The sequence below is a fragment of the Anopheles coustani genome, chromosome 2, assembly GCF_943734705.1.
Source record: "Anopheles coustani chromosome 2, idAnoCousDA_361_x.2, whole genome shotgun sequence".
Taxonomy (NCBI): Eukaryota; Metazoa; Arthropoda; class Insecta; order Diptera; family Culicidae; genus Anopheles; species Anopheles coustani.
In genome coordinates this window covers 83,852,786-83,873,697 of record NC_071289.1, presented here as the reverse complement: position 1 = coordinate 83,873,697, position 20,912 = coordinate 83,852,786, and the positions used below count along the sequence as shown (strand labels likewise).

At 44.9% G+C, this 20,912-nt stretch overlaps 1 protein-coding gene across 1 annotated transcript in view; it reads right to left on the bottom strand.

Moving 5' to 3' along the window:
- LOC131267093 (homeobox protein araucan) overlaps positions 1-20,095 on the bottom strand; it is a 62,388-nt gene extending 42,293 nt beyond the window's left edge. Inside the window, exon 1 of the mRNA XM_058269857.1 lies at positions 19,969-20,095. Coding sequence (XP_058125840.1) covers positions 19,969-20,073 — 105 coding nt within the window. The 5' untranslated portion in view covers positions 20,074-20,095. The remainder of the gene's footprint in view (positions 1-19,968) is intronic.
- Between the last annotated feature and the right edge of the window lie 817 nt (positions 20,096-20,912).

Sequence of the window (20,912 nt, the reverse complement as noted above, 5' to 3'; positions counted from 1 at the left end):
AACGCACAAATGGTGACATGTGGACCAATCATTCCATAGTTCGCCTGAATTCTTACGTTCCAGAACGAACGCAAACCTCACCTCACGCACCTTTTGCAAAAAAGAAAATAAAAGCAACTCACACAAGGTGGAACCTAAGGATGTTTTCTTTGCTTTTCTACCCCTCGACAGTGTTCCGAAAAATCCCGATCAGATAAATAATGCTTACGAACAACGGCAGGGCAAGACCACCAGAGGAGTCTATGTCCCCTGAGAGTCGTTTTTACGGACTGTCGCCTTTCTTTTCACCGGCTTTCCGGCCAGGGGAAAAACGAACGAACCCGACCGAGGGGTTCGTTCTTGAGACTTCTCTTGGCAAATAATAATAATAGCAGATCGTAGCGCTGATTTTCGATTTCGGCATCTTCAACGAACCTTCCCTTTTCGGTCGTTGGTCGTATGTGTTTGTTTCAAGATGTCCTAATCACATTAAACGCCCCGTGAGATGGTGCTAATAAACACATTAAACCGTAACGAAGGAAAACAGATTTTCCATAAATAAACAATAAAAACCGGAGTCCATGCTGGGTGTCCCCGGGATCCGGTGATGCCTCGTCTCGACTGCACGGCGAATTTTCCGCACCACCACCACTAACAGCGACAGCTGGGAAGAGACGATCCGGCGATAGGGATGTGACGTGGCGTGCAAGAAGCATCGAAGCTTACAGAGCGTCTCCCGCTTGAGGAAACAAACGTGAATGGTGACGATAATAATCGTAATAATAATGATGCCATCCGGACGAAGATGCAGAGATGATGCTGCTCGAAAGAGGGAGGACAAACGGCCCGTCACTGCACGGACGGTTTTTCCGGGAAGGGATCAAGGGGTCAAATATGATTTTGATACCCGCCCAACCGATGAGTTGGAGGATGAAATATGATGTCGCCGGCGCATCTGACAGCGGAAGGCTTATGCGGAAACGAGATGACCACCGTGAGGGGTGCGAAAAGATGATCCTCCCGAAACAACCCCGGAAAAAGAAGCACACACGTGTGTGAGTGTGTGCGTGCTTGTGGATTATGAGAGTCGATTTCCGGTGTTACCGGATCGGTCGACAATAAAAACCGTTTCATTTTTATTCCACAGTCGTATAAAAGTTATATCAAACAGTCTTACACCTTCGGCGTTTGCTTCCAGCTTTATTCTTGCAGCTTGATATCCTTCCAGGGTCCGTGCCCCTTTTCCAAAACGGGGGGAAGATGTCTTCGAGTATATTATCATCGGCCCGTGGATGTATCATTTCTTTCCTCGCCCCACAACGCTTCGCTAGGAGTGTATAAATAATACCTCGGTTGGAGGACATAATAAATGATCGGGCGTTAAGGAGAAGAGAAGAAGCAAATATAACCTTGGGGCGAAATCCCCACAGGACACAGGATCTCCAACAAATGGATCCTGGAGGAATCTTGCCCTTTTTTCCTTTTTTCCCGTCAGCTTCGATCAAGTATGACATTACTTTCGACACCGTTAAGGTATCACCTTTTATCCCGGCGATGGTTGTGGTTAACATGCGCCACCGAATTGCAATTTTCCCGCTCCCTGGGGGTGGTCAGGGGGGGGGGGGGGGGGGGGGGGGGGAATATTCAGTGGGAAAACTATCCTCCCGGGAGGAAGTGTGGGAGAGAAGAATACACGCTCGACACGCTCGACAACCCAAGCTGTGTTTGTCGACGGCTTTAGCGCTCGGAAGGATCAACACGGTTGGAAACCCGATACGATACGAGTCATTTATTAAAAGTGCCCTCCAAAAACCACACCACGGGAAAGGATACGACCGTGCGGCTCTTCGACCATTCATCAATATTTATTAAGCAGGAACTGATTTTCCTACACATTTCCACCTTTCCACGGCTCGCCACAAACCGGATAAACCTCCCTATTTAGCAAGGACTCGCTCTGCTTGCTATCCTTTTTATTTTGTTTTCATTTCCGACGCCTTCAATCCACCGCCCGGAAACTGCGCTCGTGTGAGTGTCCCTACACACGAGGGGTCACAGCATCGTGGCAAAAGGACATCGCAACCCATCGAGCCGGGGTTTTTGGGTATTGACTTTTATTTACTTAGGCAACGATGTGTGTTATTTCCTTCGGGGTTATTATCCTGCACCAACATGCAGCCCGTTTCATCCGGTCCCCCGATGGTGCGGTCTTTACCGTTTTCCCTTCGCTTCTTTTATTTTCTTTCATTCTTTTTTCCTATCCAAGTGATAGATATAACACTTCTCAACTGCATCCCGAGAGGATCGGGCTGACAAAAGAAGCCAGCAGATAGTTTATTTTGTGGTTTTTCGCTCCCACTTTTCTGTTGGTTTTCCCTTTTGCTTTCCCCCACCTCGGGTTGACCCCGTTCGGGTCGCTCCCGTGGCATCCCATTCACGATTTGGCCCCGAAAAACTTCGAATGTCCTTCTCGGCGGTGCTGAACCGTACGAGGGATATATGCGATGCGCTTTTTGATGCGTCTTTAATGTGATTATAATTCAACCGTCTGTGGTTTGGGAAAACTGTCACAACAGTTTTTATTTATGATAGGCCTCCTCCACCACCACCTCCGTCACGAGCGTTCGATCGAGGAAGTATATGTCTGAGTTGATATCCTTCTTCGGTTTGTCTTCTGCTTCCGACAAACGCAGGCTTTTACACGGGTTCTTTGGTTGTGGTTGAGGAAATAATTCGATTCGTGTTGGCTATAGTTTTGTATCGTTTTGCGTTGGTTACTTCTGTTTATGTCTCTTCCCTCACCCTCTCCCGCCCTCATCGGTAGAGAACGATGTCTACCATAAATATTAATACTTCCGGTGTGCGGAACTACACCCTGATCCATCGTTCGATCGGGGCGGTGGCTTGGAAATCGATTACCCTCCGCACACTCCGCACTCCCATTTTCCCATGCGTGTCCGGGCCTCGACCCGGTACAGAAAATGTGGTTTGGGTTATCGGAATTGCAAAAAAGGTGCAACGAATGCATCCGGGTGTGTGTGTGTGTGTGTCTGGTAGCAACCGCACCGCGCACCAGACATAATAAAAGTGACAACAACTCGCAAACAAGACAACATAAACATTTTATTAAACAAACCCCCGGCCGGCGTTAATGTGTGTCGTTAGTCGTCGGTCGCCGGGACCGCACTTTTCGTCGTGGTTTGTGCCTGGTTTTTCTTTTGTTTTCTTTTCCCCTCCCCCGTACCCTCCCGCGCGATTGCATATTTTTGTGTCCTCCGCCTCGCATCCCCCGTGCATCGCATCGGTCGTGTTCGTAAATCAAATGGCCCTTCTTAAGTTACGAACTCCGCGCGGTGGCAAACTTTACCCTCCGGTGCAGGACACACACGGAAACACACAAGCACGTTGAAAGCGCCCGGAGAAGTTAACACGGCGCGTTGCACATTTCTTTTTACCTTCCTGCAGAATGCAGTTGTTGCGGCAGGAAAGGTCAAAATGTCACCGGATGGCCCGCCGTACGGGGTGGTCAGTCGTTTAAACTTTCAAATAAATGTCACATCAAAAAAGCGTTTTTAGCGTTTTTCGTTGCGCGAACGCAGCTACCCGTCGTTTGTTCTCGGAAGGAAAATTCGAGGGGCGGGAGAAAACGACAAACTTGACTGTGTCATAAATTAGACCGCAGAAAACGGCGAACCCGCGCGCTGGAAAGACCGTCCGGATATGTGCGTGTGTGTTCCGAACCATACGGTTGATGGGAGATCGGTTTCAGTCCGATCGATCTTAGTGTAGGCCGTCGGTCAAAGCTCCAAGGTTCAGTTTTCGGCGAATGTAGCTTTAATTTATTTCGGTCCCGAAAAGGTTGACCCAGCTGAGCCGCAACTTAAAATCCAACAACAAGCGCATCAAGAAATAAGTGGCAATAAAAGTAAAAGCTTTTCGAGCTTCCTAACCGAACCGGGTAAGTGTTTCGGTGACATACCTCTTCCTTTTTTCTTAATTTATTTATTTAAGTGCGTGAGACACATTCCTTCGCCTGCTGGAAACCCGATCGAAAAGATCAATCCGGGGGACAAGAATGTTTTACAAATTAACACCACTCCGGGCCGCCCGATGTGCAACCGGTTCCGTTCGGCAAGGCGCAATCGCAATAAAACCAATGATTGCGAGCATAAATAACGCACACCGCCCCACCACGGGGTCCGCGGGGCTAAGGCGAATCCGGTTGCGCAAGCACGCACAAAAATCACTCGGTTCGGCTGATCGTTTGAAACGGCACAAACAGAAAAACACAAGAACGAAAGAGTCTCAATTAAGTGCAATTGCAAAGCAGCCCCTTTCGGGCCACTCCGGCAATGGCCGTGGGTGTAAATTGATCGGATAAATGGTGTACTTTTCGAGCGTGTACTGCATCGGGCAGCAACTTCATTGTGCCGATTAGCGGCGGCGCAGGTAAAGTGAGTGTTTTATGAACTGGCATGGTTAAAAGGAAAATCTTGTCTCGTCAAGGCTCATTATGGTAAAATCCGTCATAATTCAGCTGGGAAACGGTAAGCAGGTTAACAAATCGTGATTGAAGTTTGTATAAAAAGATAGTAATGTTAAAAAAAACTTAACATCTCAAGTGGAAAGAGATAAAGGAGGAGTGGGAGAGCAAATGAAATATAAGTTCATCCGAAAAGCTTAAGCTACTACTTTTCGTGTACTGTGTACCACATTTTATTGAAAAGCAAAGTTAACTACAAACTAATACTATTCATGTCGGAAAGAAAAACAAGCATCATGGAGCAAAAATCACAACTTACGGGAGTGGGATAAAAGTAGCAAAAACTGGGAAAAACATTAGACAGCAAAGATGAATGTATTCACGTTCGCAGATTAGCACACGATCACCGACCAGCCTTTGATCGCTGATGGGTGCAGCGGATAATAATGTTGTGTGCTGGCTAATCGCGATGATGAGGTAATGCAATTACAGCAGTTTGCATTTTACGCCTCGCCTTCCTCGCCTTCCTCACGCTCCTCACAATGATGGAGCAAAATGACCGACATGATCATTCCGCAGCACCCGAACAAGAGAGGATGGTGGGTGGGTGCACGGGGAAAACAACAACATTAATGTGCGGGTGTCGCCGTAACCGAGCAGCGCTTCAACATTCACGGAACGGCATTGGTCGCGGCCGATAAGATAAGCTAATTCGGGAAACCTTTTAAGCGGAGCGAGCTTCCATAACGGCAAGGATTGTCGGGAGAAATGGGGAGGGCGGGGAGGCACATTTTGCTCCCCGGGAACAAGGTGGAAGGCGGGAAAGTGGCCAGCATGAATTTCAAATAGTTCACTTGAAAGTCAATTAACTCGTTCGGTTCTCCGAGGAAAAGTAGAAGCTCGCTCGGCATTTTTCCTTCCATCCCTTGTAATTATGAAATTAGCCCGGGTGCACGCACGCATGCACGCACGCACGCAGGGACGGTGTTTGAGCCAAATGACAAGAAATAAAAAATAACTGGAATAGCAGCTAATAGATGCAAGCTTGCAGTTGCAGCCACCGGGGACTTGTTTTTTTCTTTTTCGTGCTTTTCCACTCCATTCCAGGTGCACTTTCCTAAAGCCGACGCCTAAAACGGTGCAAAATGTGCGAGATACCGCGAGACGTGCGCGCACGAACGATGGCAAGCAGGACGACGACGACTGGCGGCGGTGGTGATGTTGGTGTGTGGGAAAATGACCTTTTTTTTGCGCGAACGGAAAACCCGATTCCGGGAGCGGCAACGCGAAACGCGATCCGTGGGCATCATCGGCACCACCACCATCATCATCATCATCAGCATAACGTATTGCATTAAGATATGCTTTTGACACGTTCACGTGAACCGAACCGCTAACATGCCGCGCGGGTTTCGGGTAAAAGGGAAAATAAAGGGCGGCCCACACGATAACAATGTGTCAGCGGTGTAGAAGACGATGGAGGAAAAAAAACAGTTCAATAACGGCCAAAGAGTAGCGAAGAGTTTGTGTCGGATTGAAGTTCTTCTGTTTTTCTTTTTCTTCCAGGTTTCTTCGGCCGGGAAACTTTTCCGCCCGGTCCCGGGGACGATTTTCTGGAGCTGCCGTTGGCGTGTGTTGCCGTGAAATGATTGATCACCCCGATGTCGCACATAAAACACCATCATTCAACAAACGGGGGCTCGAAACTACCGATCGTCCCCGGTGGTGGTCGTCGCTTGTTCTCTTATTAGTTGTTTGTGTGTGTGTGTGTGTGTGTGTCTTTACACATCTTGTTCTTTTTTTTTCTTCTTGTTCGTCACTCTATTTTCTCCAGGCTTATCTTGCCAGCAACGATTGCGGGAAGCGAAAAATGGGTTTCCGCCCTGCGGCCTGCTGGGATTTTTCGCCGTCCGCCAAGGTGGAACGGTAGGAACAAGGGGGTGTGCGTGAAAGACGCCCATTACAAGACGCCCGCCCGGAACACGCGGCGTTCGCTCGTTTCGCACGGAATGCGCAACGGAAGCGCCAAACTCGTTGCTTTCAAGCGAACATGACGGCGACGAGTACGGCGTTCGTGGTCCGACAAGAGGCACCCCCGAAACGGGCCGGGGAGTGGTGAGAAGAGGAACGACACGCCGGACTCCAAAGGGCAAAAGGAAGCACAATGTGGGACTATGTTGATCGGTGGAATAACAAATTATGGATCTCATTTACATTGGGGGTAAATTTCTTTTAAAGAGCAGTAAATTATTCTTTTAATTATTTAATAATCAAAAGCCTCATTTAAATAGTGTGCTGAGGTTTTTACATTTAAATATTTGCTACTTTTGAAGAAACCCTTTTCCACTTTTTTTTCAATGATCTGTACATCAGATTTTCATTTATTCTATACAAATGTCTTTGGCCCATCTCGGAAAGACAGAGTTATCATCGACAGGTCTATCAACACCTATTAAGAGAGTAAAGAGCAAGATCATTGAAAAAAGAGCTCAAATTATACCTTATAAAGAGCGAAAAAACATTGGAATATTATTGACAGTTGGTTTGAATTTTGTTTACCTTGCATGAAAATGTTTGTTTTTCGTCAAAATGTTTGAGCAAATTTAGTATATTTTACTAACTGAACAAGTAATTGAGGCGTTATGAGGAAGGTTGCACGTGAGAAAGGCTTTTACACTTTATTGGGACCATATCATGGCAACAACATGATCCATATCCCAAGACTTCGCACCAAGGAGCACTTCCGACTACAAGGAAAATTATTTTACGACTCTATCCATGTATCCCAGTTGAAAAACTGTGATTAAGGATTACATTCTGTAATACATTCTAGTAAAGATCTCCTACATAATACAAACATGTTTGTAAACACTTTTCAAACTAACTATCAAAACAATGGCGGTGTAGAAAATAGCTTTGCATCGACCTCTCTTTTTACCGATCTTGCTAAAGAGCCTACATTTAATGCTTTCCATGCAGTTACATGTGGTTGGCTTCAAATGTTTGTTTTTCGAAGAGCAAGAATGCGGATGTAGACACACTTCTTAAAATGTGCTCGAAAGGTTTACGTGACATTCCTTCCCGCACCCTGCCTCGCAATGAAACCCGTCCCCCCTTTTGAAAATCCAACAATTACGCTTCACACAGTGTATCGTTGTCCGTAATAAAGCCATCATAAAACTGTACAACGGCTCCCTTAAAGACCACCGCCACCCACTCGCCACCCTTACCACCTTCGAACATTACACGAAAGGCATGTGCTTCCCCATAAAACGGTACTTGTCACTTCGGCCCAAAAGGGAGCCAAGTGGAACAGCCAGCACCAACACCAGCAACCCTCCCCAAACATAAAATGGGCAAACACAAACGAAAACAATTTTATTGGCACTAATTACAATTCAATTCCGCCACCCGCCTTGGCGCTCTGGCGATCACTTTATCTGGCTTCCCTTTATACCACCAATTGCCCCCACATTGGACCACCGGCGGCTTCCTCCCCCCCGGGGCCCTTTCGACCATTACGGGTTTGCTAATGGACATTTGACAAAAACGTCTTTACGACGAAACCGTTTGACGGAAGTGTTTTGTCCATCGGTGGCTTTTCGGTTTCGGCCCATCTTGGGCTCGGAACGCGCACAAATGCGACATCGTCCAGCCGGAAGGGATCGATGCATGGGCCATCTTTGGCCAAGGGTAAGTGATCCACCGTTTCGTCGACGCCATACGCCGACAAGCATGCAAACAACGGTCGCCAGGCTAGGGAGAAAAATTAATTATGGCAAAAAAAACACGAAGGAACCGAGCACGGCTTAACACCGTACAAGCATTAAGAGGCAAAAGCAACATACATGGTTCCACCCACGGGGCACCCGGCAAACATTTCAAGCATTTCGAGCAATCACGCCACGCCATTAGTTGTTGAAATTTATTGCTTTACATTGTTCGGCCACTTCGGCTCGAGCGTTCTAATATTAATTGTATACAATAAAAGTGTTAATTAAACCTCCACCGTACGATCACGATCGCGATAGAACTGCTCCCGCTAGGCGAAGGAAGGTTAGGGAAGGTATTATGCTAACTCCCTCCCCACCGTAAGCCACCCCGGCTTAGGTGTTCTTGAAACTCTTGCTCGCCAGCCGAGGGTAAATTGAATAAAAAAGAAATGTGTGTTACAATCTGCATTTGCACTCGAGGCTGCAACTGCATCGGGGCACGCATTATGCATTATCAAGGGCATCGTTTTCGGAGCGCTCGGTGGCAAGGGGAGACCGAAATTCACACACAGATGCCACCAACACGCAGAGGGTGGGGGCGAGAGTTTTCCTTGGAACTCCTACATGCACTTCATGTTGTTTTTCAGTTTTGTATCGCAGCTTTATGGCGTTCGTGTATTTTTGCGCAAAACTTACATTCGCAATTGCGTTCAAAATAAAAAAAACAAGGTTCGGGGAACAAGGGAAAACTTGCAACACGTAATGCAAATGACAAATAAACTTTTACATTTTATAGCCACCCGTTTTATGGCCACCGGTTTCCATCGCAACCGGTGTTAATGTACTTTTGTTCTTCCGGATCATTTTGAAGGTTTTTTGTCGTAATTTTTACATAATTATGGCTTTTTCTTCTCAGCTTTCTAGCCTTAAACCAACAACGGAAAGAGGGTACTGAGAATCGCACCCTTTTCCTTCACGATCGGTGAGCAGTTTTTGTTTTTTTGGGAAAGTGATTTTCTTGAACATTAACGTATAAAAATGAATCATTTAAAATAACATAAAGGCAAAAATAAGTGTCACGCCGTAGTGCATCGAACGTGCTATTTCCATCGGAGCAAAGAGAGACCATGTTTAATAAGGAGAATGAAAACGGGAAGGAAAACTATAAATTTCTGTGCTAATTGCCCTTGACAAAAAAGAAAAAACGAAGTAACCGATGGCGATTCCATCGCGAACCGTTAGACGTTTGTTCGGCAGGAACGCCGCTGTCAAACCCGGTCTCCCTTGTGGTGCGTGTGGCGAACGGCAAACAAACAAACCGTCAAACGGAAAAACTCATCAATCTCGAGTTATCTCTCGCGCGAGGGCCCGGAACTCAGAACACGCAGTCGATCAAAGGACGGAATAGGCACAGGAGACGAACGGAAACAAGGAAACGTAGGATGTCGCAAGGGAAGCCAAACCGGCCCTTTGATTCGAGAAGAAACATTACGGAGTGTGGAGTTTGGAAGACAACAACAACAACAACAACAACAACAGCAGAAACCCATCAGGACACCTTTCTTCAGCTGCCAAATAGGTGACCAAATTACCACGTTTCGGTTTCTGGGTCTCGTCCCGCAGCGAGCGCGCCTTTTGCATCTCCCGAAGCGGCAAAGGTGTAAATTGAAATCAACCATCTGTTTTCGGTTCCTCCGGTTGTCTTGTTGGCCACCCCCCCCCAGTCCCCCCATCCCGCTCCTGTTAGTTCACGCTCGCTCTTCGTCGTATCACTTTCCACAATCTTCCGAAACCCCGGGCTTGACACGCCGACGATGAAGCGAGAACCCGCATGTCCGTCCCGGAGTCCGCCTTTTGTCTTAAGGCGCGAATAGGTCGTGGCAGGAAACCTTCCGCTCGCCATCCTCCCCCCCCCCTCTCCCCCCCCCCCCCCCCCTCTACCATCACGATGACGGCGCGTGAAGAATTATGAGCCCCATAAGCAATCAATTTGAAGAATCTGGATCGCCTTTCAACACACAAACACATGCGAGATGGAACCCCACCGATGGACGGAGAACCCACCCCGAAGCGGAACACCCCAAAGGACCCCGAAAAAGGTAATCAGCGATATTTGATACATTTCTAAGTTGTCGGAGTTTTAGGAAATGGCTTTGTCTTTACTTCTTTCCATCTCGTATGTGTGTTTTGTTTTTCTTTCTGTTGTGTTCGTTTAACATGCATACCCTTGCGGTATGGTGACCGATCGGGGACGGTTATAGATCAACCTGATGAATACGGAATGGCGATCCGTGCCCGCGATCAGCAAGAAAACGAAACCCGGTGCTGAAGACACTCGCGCAAACGGTCAACTCCAGGAATGTCCCAATCTCGAAAGCAGCTAGCGAAAGGTAACACGCAAAACACACAAGAAAACCTCAAACATCTGTTAAGTCGATTCTAATGGACGTTAATGTGCGATACCGCACCGGATTCGATAAATCTTCCCGTGGGAAATGTGCGTGCGTGCTTGTTGTTTAATTCAAGCACAATCAAGAACAAACGAACCCAAAATTCATACGACGCGATTCACCCGGCGATCCGATTGCCATTTGACTGCATTCATAAATCTCCTCCCGGCGAGGTGTCAAAACCCACGAAAGTCGGCCACGACGAGGTTGTTCTGATGGACGCCTCACTCAAACCGAGCTCGTTGCTATGTTGTATGCTGCCGGAATGTTCAATTAGCTAATGATTTATACGGGACCGAGGGCGAGAACTTTCAATCGACACAGATTAACCACAAGGTTTCTTAATCTATTGCCCAACTCGAATGGATAACCTCATTTATGGAATACTTTCCCAGGCTCCCAGGTAGCGTTAGCGATGCAATAGAAACAATTATTTTCAAAAAGACCAATTTTATTCGAAACACCACACTTTTAACTAGCTCATGAACTGGTTTTTTGAAAAAATATTTACAGATCGTGATCGTGACACCATTGCTTCGGTGCACATTGCATTGCAGGTTTGATGCACCACTCGTGGTGATAGGAGTTGGTTCTGTGTTTTACTTCCCATCGGGTAAAAGCTACCCCTTCTGACCTGGTTTTGTGTAATTCGAATCATTCGCAATAGTTTATTGCTTTCTTTATTACAAAACAAGAAAATCTTGTTGCAATGAAATGTTAGACCATGTTTTAAATTTATTTCTACAAAACGTTCGATTCAAACAACTCTCTCTCCGCCCGCTTGGATCGCTTCCGTTCTAGTTTGGAAGAAATGCACGATGAAATGCTTCTTTCCGGGTCGTGTTTTGACTACACGTGACGATCGATCGTCTCAACCGACCGATCGTGCGTAGCATAATTTTACCGGCTTACCCCGTTTGCCTTTCTTTTTTTTTTGCTTCCCTTCTGCCCCGTCCAGGTGTACCGAAGATTCCGTCGTGTTTCCGCCCGGAAATCGCACCGCGTTTTTCGTTCCGTTTCTGACTTTTTTCTTTTCATTCTTACTGCATCGCCGGGCGATGATCGCGCGAATGACTCCAATGGTTCTGTTCGGCCGGTAGCAACGACAGCGCAAAACCATGCGGCCCACCGGGGAACGTCCGGATTGTTTGGTCTAGCGAACATAAATTAAAATTGCTTCGCTGTGGTTTACTTTACGTTTTACTTTGAAGAACTCGAGTTTTTTGTACGCTCCGATCCCGTGTGTGACACTATTACCTTCATTTTTGAACCACGTAAAAAAACGCTGGCGTCTTTTTTGGGGTAGATTTTGGTTTCATCAATGGTTTTACCATATTTTTTGTTCCTTTTTTTCGTTTGTAAGAACTTTGCAACGTGGTTTGCGGAAAAAAAATTATCGGGTGGATAAAAAAAGGAACACTCATTTTGCATCAATTTTAGCGCATGCGTTTTTGAATGAATGAAAACTGTTGGCGTGTTCGTTTTTTTTTTTTTGGCTCAAGAGCTCTTTACTGCTCCACCGTCTCGTTTGTTTGTTTGCATTGTGCGTTCTCGTTTTGCCTTATTTGACTTATATATTTAGTTTTTTACGGTTTTGTTCTATTTATTCGTTTTGTTTCCAGGCCAAAAAGTGTCGCTACAAATCTGACATTTCAAGCTTTACATACACAGATATGTAAACACCCCACCGCCGTAAATGTGAGCAACGAGGGAAACTGTTATTTGGAAAAGTGTTTTCTTTCATTACATTTTCCTACCAGATCCGACGGTTTACTTCCCGATTGAACATTTTCCAGCCCAAATCTGTAAGCACATAAGCACCACACGTTGGTGTACATCCCTTTGAGTAGGCAACGTTTCGTCCTGATGCTGACTTCCTTCCCCATTCCACGACGGGGCCAATGCCGTGTTGGGTTTTCCGCGATCCCCCGAAACGGTCCGTCCGTCAGCCTTCATTGACTGGCCCATTCATTTCCATTCCAGCACAACCGCCGCTCGAACAATTGAAGTACATACGCCGGAAATTATTTGGCAATTTATCGTAATTTATGAGTAATCAATTTTATTTCACTCCACGCCGCGACCGTTCTGCGGACGGGCGTTTGACTCCACGCATTTTTCGATTGGCGTTGCGATGGGCTGTGCTTGCCGATTTTTTTTTTTTTCGTCGGTTTTTGTTTGTTTTTTATTACCTTTGCAATTGTTCTTCACCCGGCGGTGTCGGCTTGTTTTTGTTTTATTTACCTCGTTTCCATCGTATTTTTTATCAATATTTTGAAGTCACCAAAATGTTTCCACTTGTTTTTTCAAGCTTTGAGTGTTGTTTTTTTACTATGTCTGTTGAGCGATTTTCTTTTTTCTTCAATTTTGTTCACTCTCGTTCCTATAACAAGCGTATTTCAGTTTATTGTACATCCTGCAAGTACGATTTATCCCCGCCTAGTTTTTTTTTTCGCTTGTTTCCTCGGCTTGATTTAAAACCTTGTCTACTTTTTGCCCGCGTAAAACATTGTTTGCAGTTTTCAAATTATTATTTTTGGTTTTTGAGGTCGATTTTTACGATGTCTCCGGGTCCGATTCGGATTGTTTCAGCTGACGGTTGTCCTTTTATTGGTCGGCCGGTAGCTGACTTTCAGTATGGACAAACTCCTGCTGACCTTTTTTTTATTTATTTTTTGTTCCGCTTGGGGTACTGCTCTCCTTTTTCTTTTTTGGTTGTTTGATGCACTTTGCCATTATTGTAAATGATTATATCCGGTTGGATCGATTGTGGGGTCTGTTTTTTGCTCCTCGCGAACATGTCTGAGCGAGGGGGAATTGTGTTTGCAAAAAGGAAGGAAATCGGATCCCGATGAAAATCAACACCAAATGGTCGGTGCAATGAAAATGAGAAGCAATGCTCGGTGTTACGATTTATTTTTTATTCTGATGTTTTAATATATAACCAAAGAAGCAATCCAAGCAAAACAAAAAGGTAAAGTGAGGAGTAGCACAAAAACAATCAGTCAACTAAGCGTCTCTTGTAGTTTGGGACAAAAGCAATCAGCTGTTTACATAACAAAGGAAAAAATATTGTTTGTCCATTTACCCAGTTGTAGAAAAGTTTGCACACGATTTTGAACAAACCTAAATCGAAAGCATTCGATTTTACTCCTTTATTGAGCAGTCTTTTGCGGTTTGTTCGATGAAAATGATTTGCATCTATCGGTCCGATTTCTTTGCGTCACCAATGAAACCATTCAATAGCCTGTGCTGTTCGAATCGAACTCGATCGCCTTTGGAGCGTAAATTTTCAAATCCTGTATGCAATCGAAACTCCTGACAACTAGTTGAAATATAGCAATCAACCCAAGCAATCGTTCCTTCCACCCAAAACCCATAATAAGGCTAATACGCTTCGGCCATTTTGCTTTCCATTTCAATCCCCGAGTGGATGCGTAACGACTCCATCCTCGAGCGGGCTCTCGAGGGTCGGGAGAGAATGGACCGCTTGCTAAACATCGGCTACCATTCGGTAACAAGTGCGTCCGTTAACTCGATCGAGCCGAGCTGGCTGGATCGAACGCCACGCAGTCAGGTCGCGCGAAGTGTTTCGAAGCATTTGGTGAAGTGTAACCATTAACATAAAATTTCAATAAGAATTACAATTCTCCATTACGAGCCCCACTAATGGGCCCTCTCTTCGGCCATGGGCCATCAAGGAGGCAGAAAAAATAAATACACACTCGCACACACACACACACTCAAACACAGCACTGTGTCAATAGCAAATGTGCGCCTGCTTCTGAGTAATTAAATTCAGCTTCGAGTGTGTATGGGCTTTGCGTTAATAAAGATGTATCCCTGGGTGCTTTCGATTCCAGCTTGGGAAGGAAAAAAGCAATTGTGGACAAGCCGATAATCTTGTACGACGAAAAGCTCAAGCCCTTCCCTGAAACCCCCGCTCGCTGGATCATATTGTTCGCCGTCGTTCAATTTGGGTGAAATATTTTCGCCTGAGAAATGCATCCAAAAGACGATAGAAGCTAAAAACTAAAAAAACATAAAGTGATCGTCTCGCCTTTCATATCTCATGGTTGCTATTACCTATTGTGTCCAGCGTTCGAAACGAAGATGTCTCTCTCGAACTGGCCAACGGTGTGCTTGAGAAAGTTACTCGAGAAATAAAGACGAAACCTTATTTTCCCATCGTTCGATCGGTGGTATTCTTTGTGGGGCGCGTCCACAACAAAGATCAGACTGCCAAATCTTCATCTCGCTCGGCCTCAGAAAGCGTTTGGATGGGTTTGTTGAATCCTTAACGCATTTCTTTGTCGATCATTATTACGCCGGGCCGTTCGGCTCGTTTGCGCTTCAAAACGACCCCAAACAGTAGGATTTGTGCTCGCGAGTGCGTCAACAATATCGTTTGAGATGATTTATACAAATTCCAGCAGGTTTGTGGGGCGAACGGGCGAGGAACCGGGCGGTGCAGCTTGGAGTACGTACCGCTCTATTTTCTGGACCATTTACAAACTCATCAGCGGTAATGTATTACGCGCGGTGGATGAAATTGACTCTTGGAGGGGGTTTCTTTTTCGCTGTTCCCTACCAGTGGAGTTTTCTTCTCTCCAACCGGTGGGGAACGAACGTTGGTAAAGACTGGAACTGTTGCAATGACGCCGAATGTCTGCGTTTGTATTATGTTTATGTGTGTGTTTTTTTTCCTTCGCCCCTCGTTTTTGAATGCCGAGATGAATCCATCCGTGGGTGACGAAAAACGGCCCCCTTTCCCACACCCTCCGCCCGTTTGAAAAGGAATCATCAGGCATCGCCGGGGTAGCAACTCATCGAACGCGGAAGATTGGGAGATCGTAAATTTAGTTATCATAATATACGTCAAGTTAAGTTTAAACGAAAGCCCATTTGAAGTGAAGCTGAAGAGGCAGATGATGATGATGATGATCGAACGCTGATGTGGGGAGTGGTTGTTGTGTGTAGTTTCGATTGTGGCGAAGAGGATCACCATCTTAGAGTCCGGGGGGTTAGGGAAACGCGAGCTGTGAAGATTGAAGCCGTCGGAGGGAGAGAACAACAACAAAAATAAATAACCGGGTGGAAAATCATTCCAAATTGCCGAAGAGTAGCGCTCGTTTGGTGGCGTTTTATTGCGTGCGGGTCGTTTCGGAGTCAAAATCGATTACTTTACGCCACCATCGGGTTATTGGGCACACACACAAACGGATTGTATTGGTTGGTCACATTTCACTCGCACTGGACCGTGTCAGTTGCCCACCCCAGCGACTTTGGGTGACATTTAATGAGGGACAACCGTCTTTTGGGAGTCATTTGGAGTCCCGGTCCGGACAAGGACGAGGCCCAAGTGGAACGAATTTAATGAAGAGCATCGTTCGTCTTCACAAACCATTCGAAAAATCAACCACCCACGGATCAAACACTCACACTCAGCCATTTGAAAGCACTTGTTGGCACTTTTTCGATCACTAAACACTGGATGGGAGGAAAAAGGTTAAATTGTAATTAATTGGTTTTGTCAGCTTTCCCCCAGGAAAACGCTGTCTTAGTTTTATTATTGGATTGATGAGAAAATAATTTTTAAGGTGCATTGGAAAGAACCTATCTTTTTAGAAGCTAAATATTGATAAATCTAAAAACTCTTGTATAAATAACTCAATAACAAACATCTGTATCGTATTTGATATTGCAAGTTATTGTCTTAATTATCATGTTAAATGTATATCTCAACAAATGTGCAACTTCATTTTCTATCCATTGAAATATCTATTAACTGAACCTTTTTCTAGAAAGAATACAAACATGTTAACCAGTGGAAATAAGCTTCTTGTTTTAATTTCCTTCGTAGAAGTTTAATACCAAACCGATGGATTTCATTTTCAGTAATCATAGAAACACTCTTTTCTAGTGTTATGCCTTTTCACAATTGATCATCTGAAACTGGTCACAACACTAGCAATGAATTTGTGCAACGCTTATCCAGAACCGCGTTGTAAAACTCTGAACAAGACTGTCGATCCCCGACGGTACTTTGATTACATGCGCTACCACATTTTGTAGTCTCAAAGCTTCACGATTTCAAATCATGTTCCACTAGTTGTCAAATAGTGTGTGTGTTGGTTTGTTTGGTAGTCGATTTCATCACTACTGTTTTCACTAGAACATTCCTGAAATCATGTGGGAGGATTTTTGAAAATAATTTCTTCACTTCTTGACCCTGTTTTTTAGTTCATCACTATGTTCACACGTTTACCAGTGAATGGAAACGAAGAAAAGTGTGTTGTGAGGCTTTGAGTTTCTTGTCTTGCTGAAAACACCATTGTCGCTTGGGTTCTGAGTCGAGAAATTGTCCTTCCGCTCCAGCTAATAATGTAGCTAATTATGCAAAATGTAAAACATTACTCACACTCTCCACCCAGGTTGTTACAGCGTGAAGCGGGTACGGTAAGCCCACCCAAGCAAAAACGTCAACCAAACCGAAGCTCCAAACACCCGCCCCAGCAGGACCCACTGTGGCGCATGCAAGGATGCCTCGGCTCCTAATTTAGCAGTTGTCTTTTTAATGCTTGCTACTTATGGTCCCCAGGAGCCGACGAACGCAGTTCCAACGAACGAATCTTACACAAAACTACACAAAACAAGTGTACCACTTGTAAAATGGGAAAAGTTTGCGCTGATCCTTGTTCGCCCTCCGACGACGTGACAGTTTTGCAACGGGCCGATTCCATGGTCTGCTTCAGTTAATATGTCCCTCCGGTGAGCTGTGAACTTTTTGGTTAGAGAACATTGGTGTTTATACGACGGTGTGATTAATATCCTCGACCCCCCCGGGGGGCCGGTGGAATATTCGTGAAGAAAAGTTTCCTCTCGGTAGGGCTTAAATTAAAAACACTCCGGGGGTGGGTAGAAGTCATCGCACGGCCCATCCCAAGAACCTCCTGCCAAAACCTGACAAGGACTTGTTATTATGCAAAACAACGAGGGAGGTGAAATATTAGACAACGTAAAGAATTATTACCACGATGGTAAACTTTCGTTTGCGTACTTTGCAAAGTATGCGGAGGAATTCGTATTCATGACGGAAATCTGGCTTATCGTAACCAAAACGCTTGCATTTTAAATTAGATAAAACTTTAATGAACAGGAATTATCAACACCAACAGCCAATGGATCAATGTTTCTAAAGCATCGAAGCTTAAACAGCGAATTGATAGTTGACAGTTGACGGTGAGATAACATTTTTAATTAACACCTCTATCTGTTCCTAATTTCCTTTGGTGTAGAAATGACTGACGCCAAAACCAGTGGAAGATTGGTCAACTCATTCGCTTTTCGTGGCCATTTTTGATGATGATAATGCTGATGCTTCAATAATGTAACACCATTTTCTTAACCGTGCTCCAATCTGTTACGAGTTCGCTTGTTGAGAAAGAAGTTGCAGCTTGTTTACTAAATCCGGACAATGGTATCGAAAATAATTTAGTTGGAGAAACAGCAGATGCTTGAAATTGGCACGTCATTTAGAGCACTAATTAGATGCGGCTGAAATACAATCGTAATCTCTCAATCTATTGTTTTGAAACATTGAAAATGTAATGTTTTGTTTTGCTTTGAATTTGTTTTGCAATTTGTTTTGCACTCATAACCAGAAGGCCAGAGAAAAAAGAGCAAAATTTTCAATTAAAAATTTTAGGAAGGTGTTGAAAACCGCGCAAATTCTATCCACATAAATCAGCGCTGGAATGCTCTGCCTTTTATTTCAAATCTTTTCCTTTCCTATCCTTGGCCAGCATTCATGAAATATTTCCCAAAAACTTCACCGCAATCAACGGGAGGATTCCCGGAAAACTCCTAAAGCCAGTGGAACCGACGTGCTTCTAAAGATCGCACAATTCTATTCCGGTCACGTTCGCGAACAATGGTGACTAAGAACCCATTTTCAACAACCCTCGAGTGCCGACGTTGGCGCCGAAGGACATTTAATCGTATCGATCCAGAGTTGTATCCTTTTCCCCACTTTCTTTCCGGCGACTGCCACGTATTCGTCTCGCAATTGCGTCACTTTAAGCTTGACTTTTGGTGACGCCTTTGGAAAGGAGGTCATTGAAGGGAATTTTGGTGCGAAATATTTTTTATTCGTTCGAGTGGCTTTAAGATAAAAATAGGTTTTTAAAAAATATATTCATTTGTACCAACACCCGATGCACAGAAAAAGAACCCCACACTAACACATGTCCTTCTAACGCGAAAACGCGACCAATACCGAGAATGAACGAAGCAAAGGAAAAAAACTCAAAGTCGGAAAAGGCTGGAGGCTGCGCTGAAAAATCAATACTTTTCAACTCCCACGGTGGCTTTTTGTCGTCGCGTCAATTTTCTGCCATTTTGATAAAAAAGAACGCATCCAAGCCAGCGCCGATTGCAGATACACGCACAAAAGCCAAAGGGAAAGAAAAAGAGTACGAGATGCTTCGTTAAAATGAACTTGGGGTTCGTGAATATGTTTTACCACCGTCCCCCCTAATTCTTCCCCTTCCCAAACGCGGTCCCTCAGGTGATGATCCTTCCCGTGATGTTTACCGCAGTGCCTCCCCGCCTTTCATTCGTGATGCAAAAAAAAACCAACACTCACACACCATCGCACATCACATTCTACATTCGCGAGACGAGCTTAAACGGTTTCTGCTTCGGAATCCACAATGGAGGCTGGCTTGCTTCTGGCCGGGATTGAATCGGGCTCACTTTTCGCTCAACGCTTTTCCCAACCCTGAGCATTGGGATGTGGAGTACTTTTGCTTCTTTTTGTGTCAGGTTTAAACTGCTCCCCAGGGGGGATGCGGGGGGATTTCGTATTGGTGTTAGTGGAACCGTTTTGAACACACACTGTTTACATCGGGTCCTCCGAGTGCGAGTTTTAATGCAATCGGGGTTTAACCGCTCCCCAAAAAACAGATTTATATTTTTGCAAAGCATCAAGTTTCACACCATGAGCAATCTTCTGGTATCTTTATATTCCTTTGGAACCTTCAATGTTCCAATTTTCCCAGGAGTACGATAAGATTTGTTTGTACGATTTACAGCGATGCCCTGTGATTTACAACGAACCGACTTTTTATTCTGTGAGTGAATATTTTATCACAGTCAACCCAAAAGCCACTCAAGTGTGTTTGTTTAAAACATTTCATATCAAAGATATTTTACAATTTTTGCTATTTTTTTAGATGATTGGAAAATCAGTTGGATTTTTTCCAATTATTTGTACCAATTTTTCTTAATACTTCTTCGATCTCTTACAATTAAACCATTCTTTGATGCACACAAAACTTACCTGGGCGGAAGGCGAGCCTCGGAAGGGAAAATGTGACATGGTTTTCTCTTCACCTGCAACTGCAAAGCCGCTAGAACGCCGTTCTCCTATCACCGTCTCGATCATTCACCAAATTTTTTTCTATAACACTTACGCCTGTGAGTATTTTACTTTCAATGGTGGTTTATCTCTCTTCTTCGCCGCACTGAGTTGAGGTTGCACAACGCTGCACGGGATGTAACTTTCTTTTCCGTGGCTTAAAACACCCTCACTGAGCTCGCCCGGCCACTGATCATCATCCTGAGCCGGAACTTCAATTCACCCGTTGATTGGATCGATCCGAAAGGATGCGCACATTTTGGAGAACTTTTTGTTTATTTCTTCCTTCCACGTTGGGATGTTTTCTTCCTTCCACCGGTTCTTTGTTGTTCGTTGACTTTTGCGTAACTATTGCGGTCGGAAAACTAGCACCAAATTATTCATGTGCATCGTTTTGCTTGGGGCAACAAACCGAATCTCTTCGCAATAAACCGTGCTCGGTTTGATTTACTATACGCAATATTTCACTTCTATTTTCGGATTATTTGTTACCAATTCTTGTTGTACGAAAGAACACTCACGGGGTGAGAATTGGTGTAGAAAATTTCTTCGTTTCGTTGATCGATTTAGAACATCGCACCGACGCTAGTTGATCATTCTCTTGATCATCAAGTATAAAATGTTATCGCAACACTGTTGAAAATTTGCTTCACGCCTAATGCAATGTATTTTATGTTTGTGTTGTTTGACTTTTGTCGTTGTTGAAAAACATTACTGCTTTTCCTTCCGGTTTGCCAAAATTACGCCACTCCAAGCAAGCTGGGAAAACTGGGAAAACCAAAGCCCAAAGTCGACGGTCCGTTCTCAGCTGTGCGGCGTATCAATCACAATTCGACACTAATCGTCGGCATACACGTTCGGTCGGG